At 35.2% G+C, this 9,562-nt stretch overlaps 1 protein-coding gene across 1 annotated transcript in view; it reads right to left on the bottom strand.

Moving 5' to 3' along the window:
- LOC109837273 (conserved oligomeric Golgi complex subunit 2) overlaps nucleotides 1–9,252 on the bottom strand; it is a 15,221-nt gene extending 5,969 nt beyond the window's left edge. Inside the window, 4 exon segments of the mRNA XM_020405439.1 lie at nucleotides 473–634; nucleotides 717–1,053; nucleotides 7,550–7,756; nucleotides 8,708–9,252. Of these exon segments, the coding sequence (XP_020261028.1) occupies nucleotides 473–634; nucleotides 717–1,053; nucleotides 7,550–7,756; nucleotides 8,708–9,163 (1,162 nt within the window). The 5' untranslated portion in view covers nucleotides 9,164–9,252.

The following is a 9,562-nucleotide window of genomic DNA, read 5'->3' as shown; positions in this document are numbered from 1 at the left end:
TTGAGCTAGGCTACTACTAATAGTATCCGACATGCGGATGCTACCAATCTAATTTTAAAAATCGAAGTCTAAAAATGAAAAACCAAACCAGTAGATGTGATCTACTACACATGAACTACTTAAAAAGAAATATTCATAGGATTTCAATGTGTTTTGAAACATGCATCGAATGGCAAAAAAATTAAGTAACTTTATGAAAATTCTGAGACATTGATTTTGACAGCATTTAAAGCATGGGTTAATGAAGTTGTCTATAAAATTTTGTTTCTAGATTGTTCATGTCTAGCAGATTATAGCCACCAAGTAGGGTTTTCATTTTCTAACTTAGAATTTTAAAGTTGGTTTGATAGTATCTAGATATACACACACAAATTTTCTATGCCTATTTGATAACTAGTGAGCCAAAGATCAGAATAGTACAATAGGCTTTGAGAATCTCAGAACATTTATTTTTTGCTCAAAGATGAAGTACCTTCAAGAAAAGCCAAAAAATCCAAGCTTGACTTGTAGTTTTTCAGAAACTCTGTAGGTCTTCCAGGCGAAAACGCTCCTGGTTTTCCCTTTTGGATGGCCAAAAGGACTTCTTTAAGTATTGAGTTGCCCAGAAAATCAAAAACATGTAAACCTGAATTGGCTGGAAATCACAATGAAATGCTGAATAAGATGGTATCTCTAGGAAAGGAATAACAAGGCAACAAATGGTTAGTTTCCAAAACCTGATGAAGATATTTCCAGCAAAAATTTGCAATCTTTCTCGATGCATTGCTTAATTTGTGTATAATCCTCCTCAAGTTCATCAGAAGATGTCCCATCCACCACCTGGATTTGGCCATAGGGGATAATTTTCTGAATCAATGGTGTCACGATAGTGGTGCGAAAAATTTCTTCAGCGGCTGAGGTGTTGTCGATGGCAGCATATGCACGTAAACAATTGTAAATAGCAGTTGCATCTCGATGTTCAAGGCCATTCACAAAACAATGTCCTAAGCTACCATCCAATAAAAGGGTAGCACTCTGGATCCGCTTCTCCATGTTTTCAATGAAGGGAAGGTTCTGTACTGCCATATTGCAAATCAAAAGATCAGATTTTTAAAAGCATAAGTTTCCAAAGGCCCAATATGATTTATATAACATATTAACATGCATATATAGGAGTCAATTATGCATTCATTGGGTACAACAGCAATAGCCAAAAATAATTCAGAGATCGGATAAAATGCATACCTAACGTAAGACACTCATAAAACCATGGGATTATAAATGCTACTGAAAGAACATCTGTTTTTCATTTCTCTCTAGAAAAGCCTGCATTTAAGTTACAAAATAGAATGTGCTAAGCAAATTCCCTGGCTTTCCTACAGTTTCCTCAGGCAGGAATTTGGCGTCAATTTGGTAGTATCTTACTTTTTAATCAATATCACAGCTGAAGCCTCTTTCATACACAATCGCGTTTCAAGTATGAACATCCATTGCAATAAGAAAGAGTTTAAATGGCAATAATATGAAATTCATGATGGAGATAATATAAATATCATGAACTGATGAAAGAAAGGTGCAGTTAGATCACTGGTTGAGTTTCATTTACATGTTTTCCCCTTACATAGGGATGCAAATAGGGCAGACTGGATCAACTATAATAATGTTACATACATAAAGAATCCATATAAAATCTTAATGTGATAACTTAAGTATAGATCTCTACTGACAAGCATGGATAAAGATAACTAAAGATACTATGGACAAATAGTGACAAAGTTAAGTGGGTCCGTGTACAATCTGCCTTGAACTGGTTTGGTCCAGGTTCAGGTTGGAATATAGGTAAATTCTTACAGTAATCTTGGCTGGGTTGGTTTTTCTCGAACCCAAACCTGATCAGTATTTTAAAATCTATAATCTAACATTATTGAGTGCATGGGCTGGGTCAGAGAGGTACAAGTAGCACATGAACCGAGCTACACCCTATCCTTGCACCATATTCATCTCATGTATGTATGCTTATTTAGAAGATCGACTTATAAGCGAGGGAACGGGCTGACTATCATATTTTGGGGTCCAAAGCCTAGAATATAGAACAAAGACACATGGCATAAAGACACTATAACAGATTGCAAGAAGATAACAGATTGTTCTCTTTTGTTACTGAATGATCCATGATAACTAAGGAATGAACAGGAGTTACTGCCGTCAGTAGCAATAGAGGTCATGGAATAGAATGTGTTGGTGAGAGGCTTTTAGTTTTACATTAGTAAGCTTAAGGGATGTAAATGTAAAACGTGATTCTAGATGAATTTGCCCATACTTAGTCAAAAAAGCAAAGAAATCAAAATAGAAAAGAACCAGCTAGCATTTGAGCACATTATGAACAATAGCTAGAGGATGAACTCAATGAATACTCAAGAACAATTCGGCTAAGTTTAAAAGGATAGTACTATTCTAAAATTCTCTTTATATCCAACAAACTCTTTTCATATCTTATGAAACCTAATAAAAATGATAACCCACTCCCTCGTACATCCTTCGTCAAAAGAGCTCAGGAAATTATTTAAAAAAAAACGCAGTTAGCATTTGAGATTGCTATGAACTACCAATGGTGAAAAAGACACAAGCAGGGAGAGAAGCGTTAGGGGACCCTTTTACGTAGTTGGACGTAAGATTCATGGCATGAGGCCTAAACCTCATAAATTAATTGTATTTTAATATAAAATTATAAACACAATACATGTTGGAATAATAACTTCAAAAAATATACATTCAGGTTTTGGACAATAAAATAAGAATGAAATATGCTAAATGTACAAGCAAATCATGATAAACAAGGCTATGCACTAAAGAAATATCTTATTTATAGCCACATGGCCATATTGGGACACATGGCCTAAAGTTAACAGTTCCCTATTAAAATGAGCTCAAGGATTGTTCAAGAGTCCAAATAAAGATGCACAATAAATAAACGCATCTCCCAAAAGAGAGAAAAGATCAATTGCTAAATACAAATATAAGACCAAACCAGATGGACAAAGAAACAAGAAATCAACCTATAATTCAGAATTGTTGGAAAACAGATTGAATTAACAAAAAGAAATAATTGTCGAAGCACACAAAAGAAACAGACCTATGATAAGATTAGATAAGATAATTGCTTTGGTTTTTTAGTTACAACAAGGAAAAAGGGAAGACTTCGGGAGCGGGAAAAAGATGATAATGAAGATATAGGTGCATTTTAATTAAGTTAACACTTAACAATCATTTTTACCCTTATATCATGTCTGAAGCTTTGTCCTTGGTCCTTTAAAAGAGAAGTGCTTCATGGAGTGCAATACGCACACTTTAGTTAGGTTTCAAGTGGTGAAGCCTATGTTCGAAGGGACGATTCATTTGTCATTTGCGCTTCAAAACAATTATCCTTCAAAATGCTTCGAAATGAGTCGTGGAGTGTGCTCCAAAAAGCTTTTGTGAACACTGTAAACTACATCTAGATGGTGACCTTAGTAAATGAATAGAACTCGAGAATGATTCGGCCGATTTTAAAATGATAGTAGTATTCTACATTTCTCTGTAAATCCAACTAGCATTTTCTTAACTCTTAACCTCATCAAAGCTAACAAAAATGCACTCCCTCACACATTTTTAGGGAAAATAGAAGGGATAAATGAAAGCAGTCAAAATTATTAGATATCATCAAGTATGCTGTATGTAGGATTACCAAACTAAGTATTTACAAAGGAGAAGGAAAGCGCACTTCTAAACATGAATCATTATTTAAGACACAACTGAACTTCTTTATTGCTTCTCCACTATCATTTTGTTTTGTCATTCATACAAGGAAATAAAAGTAAACATAAGTGCATTAACCTGGAGGATTTCTAGTTGTTTAAGGATTATCCAGATGCGCTAATGAATTCTATAGTTCGAAATAGGAGTTTAAATGGATGTATAGGATATTTGAATCCACCATCTATTTGCATCCTTTCAAGCAAATATATGAATAGTAAAATGATATAATCAATATTTGCTCCTTACATATCCACTTATAGGCGAAGCAGTGGTATCCCTCCATGTAATATTTGTTCCACATATAATTTATATGTAGTGTTGATATATCTTATTACTACTATAGATGTGTCAATAAAATCATATATGAACTTGATACTCTTAAGTATCTATTTTGAGCTTATATTGGACCTTTTTGTGATTTTTAAAATTCTTTTTACAGTATATAGATATTCTAGCAGATAGGCATAAAATCTAAATTAGATAATTTATGTTGGATTCGGTTAAGATACTTTTTTTATATGTTCGTCCAATACCAGAGTAGATTCAGACTGCAAATAATATTTTCGGATTCAGATGGGATATTATTTCTATACAATCGTTCGATACCAGAGTAGACACAGATAGCAGATAAAATTTCAGATTCAGATATTATGATATCTACTTTTTAGACCCTTGTTTGGAGACGTATAAAAGTAAAATCCCTGCAAACTCAGGAGTAGTACATAATAATTCTAAGTTTTTTGCTATATATATATAAGAAAAAGTAAAGGGACTTTTATGCAAAATTTATTAGAGGGTCCTAATAGCAAAAAAAGGACTCTTATAAATAGTCAAAACCCTACCCTAGTTACTTCATTATATTCCTGCCAGCCTCTTCTCCTTGTTCCCGTCCCTGTCTCGCCGCTCAAGTGAAAAAAAAAGAAAAAAAATCAAAGAAGAAGAAGAAGAGATCGCGGTGAGATTGAGGTGATCTTTTCAACATCAATTGGTAAATGCTCTTGTTGCTTTGTCATACTTATTGAAGCTTAGAAAATAATAAAGTATAGTGATCTTGTTGTTCTAAACGTGAAATTGACAATTTTAGATCTAAGTCCTTCAATTTAATCCATATGGATGCTTTGAGATTGGCCTTGACATCAGACAATAGAATGGTATAATTCGCCATAAGACCAACAGAGTTGAGCACACTTTGGGTTGCTAAGTTAGGTCCATGAGACCCGTATAAAACTAGTTTCTGATCTAATATGATAACTATCATTTCTTTTAGTTAGTATTTTAAGATTATTTTATTAGGTGTTTGGGTCTTAGGTTATATAGTACTTTTAATGGTTATTTGTAAATATTATGTAGGAATTCCAAGGGACTTCGAGGAGGCGTTGTGACTGGTATTCCGATAGTTTTTTGGGTTTGTGTATGTGGTGAATTCATGCATAGTGCACTGCGTATTTTTCATATAAAATTATATTAATTATATGTGAATTTATTTCTAATGGATTATATCCTTTTGTGTGATTTACTCACATGTTAAATGTTGATTTGGAGGTGACGCACATGGATATTTGGTATAAGCCTATGCTTATTTTTTTTGTCAATTGTTATGTATTTTCATATAGTAGTAGGTTGAGATGCATATGTGGTTGATTGATTTCACTATTGTCAATTGTTATGTATTTTCATATAGTAGTAGGTTGAGATGCATATGTGGTTGATTGATTTCACTATTGGTTGGCCTTTGGCGTAGTAGGTTGAGATGCATATGTGGTTGATTGATTTCACTATTGGTTGGCCTTTGGCATTTTTGTATAATGTATTTAGTTTTACGAACTTTGTTTAATTTTCTTAAAGCATATGCATCTCAGGTAAATATACTGGTATATGTCAGATATAAGCAAGATATTAAAACAGGGCTCAATGTGCCTCTATGAGGTTGTATTTTAGCGCTATGAGCCTAAATTTGGGTCTCACCGTCCCGGAACCACGAGCTTAATAATTGTGGGGTTTACTGAGTCAACCGGAGTATGAAGTGTTGACCGCATTGAGACGTAGCCTGCTTATTTCCATTTCATATTTTTTTTAGTTTTCTTAAATATTTGCATCATGTACTAGAATTCATTGATGATTCTCTATCAATCTTATATTTTGCTTATCATTTGTCGAAATATTTGAATTTTTGTAAAACTAGTGTTCAACGTATGAATTTATCCACTTATTGAGTTGTGAACACATTGTGTTGTTTTCCTTCTTTTCAGAGACTCGAGATTAGGTGGAATTAACGATTTTTTTTAAAATTCTTAGAACGGAGCAAGGAATAAAATTCGAGATTGTTATTGTCTTTTAGGTGAAGGTTAAATAATATCTTTGATGTTAGGTTAAATAATATCTTTGATGTTTAGTTGACAAATTGAGAGTTTTGGAATAATGAGATTCTTTCCTTTAGGTTGAGTTTTAGAGTTGAGAAATATTTGTTTATACCAAGTTAATTGAATCAACGTTGACTTTTGGGATTATAGAGAATATTTATTGTTGGTTTTATTTCAATGAGAGATTATTCTGATGGTCTTTTAATGAATGCATATTTTGGAGAGTTTTTCACAGATTTAGTCCGGCTCCAATATTCCTTTTAGGTTTGGAATTTGGGGTCGTGACACAAGAGGGACTATATAGTATAAATATAAACAAAATCTTGCATGAAATATGTCTATATTAACCATGTTAATCATCTTGCACCTCTTCCCTACCCATTCCTATGATGTCGTTTATACTCCACCACATATCCATAAACTTAGTAGGCTTCGTGAACTAACTTAAAATATTTTATTTGCAGGCAACCTCTTTATTATAGGCATTCAAGTTTAGAAAAGAAGTCCGATATTGATATTGTAAGTCTACTACTCTCCAAGACGAATGTCGCTCTTCAATCTGGTAAGTGAGGCAGGAAATTATAGAAGCCTCATATCTTCTTCTTATTGAAGTAGAAAGGAATATAGCCAAGAAGATCATCATCCATTCATAAAGTTTCAATCTGACTACCTCTACATTTACACGGGTAAGTTAGTAGCGTGTCGACAAAACTACAAACAATAGACTAAGCTACTGGTTCATCATTCATATTTCCTCTCGGACGCCTTTTTCAGAGTGAAATTTATTTTTAGTCCCAAAGTGATTATGAATCATATTAGTTCTGATCTATGTTACATAGGTACTTCTAATTTACCCGTACCGGACACCCATACCCAAACTCCTTGGACACTCATGAGTCATGACTCATTGCGTATGCGTACATATATTGGGGCATGTACTCAATTATACAATACATGTAATTTAAAATAGTTGTCGTATAATTTTTGGACATATATCCTACACTTCACATCCACTTCTTGAAAGTGATTGGACATAGATCAGATTCTAAATTATGATTTCGAAGGGTCATTTGGATGTCTAGTTCAAAGATTAGTGCTTTATTGGAAAATTTAATTCTCATCATTGTTCTCATATAAATTATAAATCCCAATATATAATATACATGTATATAAATATTTATATAGTTGTGTCCCCACAAGTAACCTACCTTTACAAATATGCCATGTCCCGTACCCATACCCATGCGCCATACCCATGCAACATAGATTATGATCCTTTCATCAAAATTACTTGCTAGTTTATGAACTATAGGACAGAATTATTGCGACCTTTCAAGTGCTATAAGTTTACACCTTTAATAGAAAACAAATAAGTAACATCACAACTGAACATCAGTGCAGAGAATAAGCTGGACCTTTGCATGATTTATGTTGAATTTTAGCCGATTCATCTCACTGGCAATTCTCTCCAATAGAATACTTTGGGTTTCCCTAAGAGTTGTCCCATTCCCCATATCTTGTGAGTAAGTGTCATTGATTATAGCACCCTTGTCTAGATGGACTATGTCAATGGTCGATCCATCTGATGGCGTACTAGGAAGCTCTTTTATGAGCTTCTCAACCTGCAGAAAAGAAGTGAAAATTATCTTCACATGTATTGTATTCAATTCAAGAAAAAAAACTACAAGAATCTTAATGTACATTTATAGTTTAAGAACTTGTTCCCTCCTCTTCCAAAACTTTATCTTGATGTTACCAACAGTCTAAAAAAACTTCAGTTTCCTCACATATTAATAATTCTTGTGGCATTCTGGTATTTTTGATGACTGAGCCAATGTACCATGTATAGAGAGAAAAAACTGCACTATAGTATAACTAGTAGAAAAGAATGGATAATTTTCACCTATAACCAAGGAGAAATGATAACTCAGAAACTTATCAATGTGTATTTCAGACTATAGGGAACTCACAAATTTTTAATTTTCCTTCTGAAAGACAATTACTTATCACCTACACCGAAACAAGAAACAAGGAAATAGATAGAACTATGAGCTTCAAAGCATAGAATCACGCAATGAATCCAAACTAATTAATACTTAAACTCTACTGTTACAATTTGAAACTATTATGACACAGCCAAAGAGGATAAGGGCTAAGATTGATGCAATTCATAACTCTTTTGACAATCACACATCCAAAGCACAGCGTATTGTAAATTCCATTCCTCAAATCAAAATCTTGGACAATTCAGCCTCAAAGATATCTAATTATCTACTCGATGCTAGTTTTGGCAGCTAAATTGACATCACAATAGCCAAATTGACTGATAATCTAGTTCCGATCAGAACAATATATGCTTGCTAGAAAGAGGAGACACGCATTGAGATAGATCAACCCAAACTTTGACAACTGTCAACTCAATGCAAACTTAAAGCTTTTGTAGCATGTGAATAAATTCCAACTGCGCATATTATAGTTCATTCCTCAAGCCAAAATCTTCGGCTATTCACTTGACATCGTGTTAGCTAGTTCAACTTCAACAAAACCAAACCTAGGGTTTCAGTTCCACTAACCTTGGACACGACATGAAACGTATCAAGCAACAATTCAAGAACCTCCCTAGCCGCCGCAGCCTCCGCCCGCTGCCTCAACCCCTCCCTGAGATTCCCAAGCGCCGAATCCACCGCCTCTCGAAACGTCGCGACCTTCTCCCTGAACTCAACAATCGGCGCGCGCATGCGAGCGACGGCGGAGTCGACATCGACGAGCCTGGTGCTGAGGCTGACGAAGTCAGCGTAGTCGCGGTTGATGAGATCGACGAGCTCGGATTTGAGGGAGGAGAGGTGAGATCTGAGCTCCTTGGCGAGGGACTCGAGGGGGACGAAGGATTTGAGATCGTCGATGTAGGATTCGGGGTCGAAGGAGGGGCTTAGGAAAGAGGAGGCTTTGAACCAGAGAGGGGCGGAGTCCTCGATCGGATCGCCGAAGAGATCTGTTGGGGTTCGCGGGGGAGCGAGATCTGGCGCCATTGACGGAGCTTCGATTGGGATCGGGAGAGAGATTATCTAGATCTGCGAGGGGTGATGGAGAGAAATTTGGGAGGTGTTTTTGTTCATGTTCAGAGTATTTTTCTGTATTAATCCCTTATATTTATAATACCTAGAAATTAATCCCTCGAAAGGTTTAAGTGCTACTGGGGCCCTCAGTTCTTATACACTGTTGTTGCTTTCAATCTTTTTGTTGATGAGATTATTTTGAAACAACTTATAAAATTGGAGGAGATAAAAATAATTCCAAAATTTTTAGGTGTTAATGGCGATGTTCACACAGTCAGTCAAATCCTGACGAAGTCAGCGTAGTCGCGGTTGATGAGATCGACGAGCTCGGATTTGAGGGAGGAGAGGTGAGATCTGAGCTCCTTGGCGAGG

Source organism: Asparagus officinalis, chromosome 4, assembly GCF_001876935.1.
Source record: "Asparagus officinalis chromosome 4, Aspof.V1, whole genome shotgun sequence".
In the NCBI taxonomy this organism is placed as follows: Eukaryota; Viridiplantae; Streptophyta; class Magnoliopsida; order Asparagales; family Asparagaceae; genus Asparagus; species Asparagus officinalis.
This window is presented reverse-complemented; position numbering and strand designations above follow the sequence as displayed.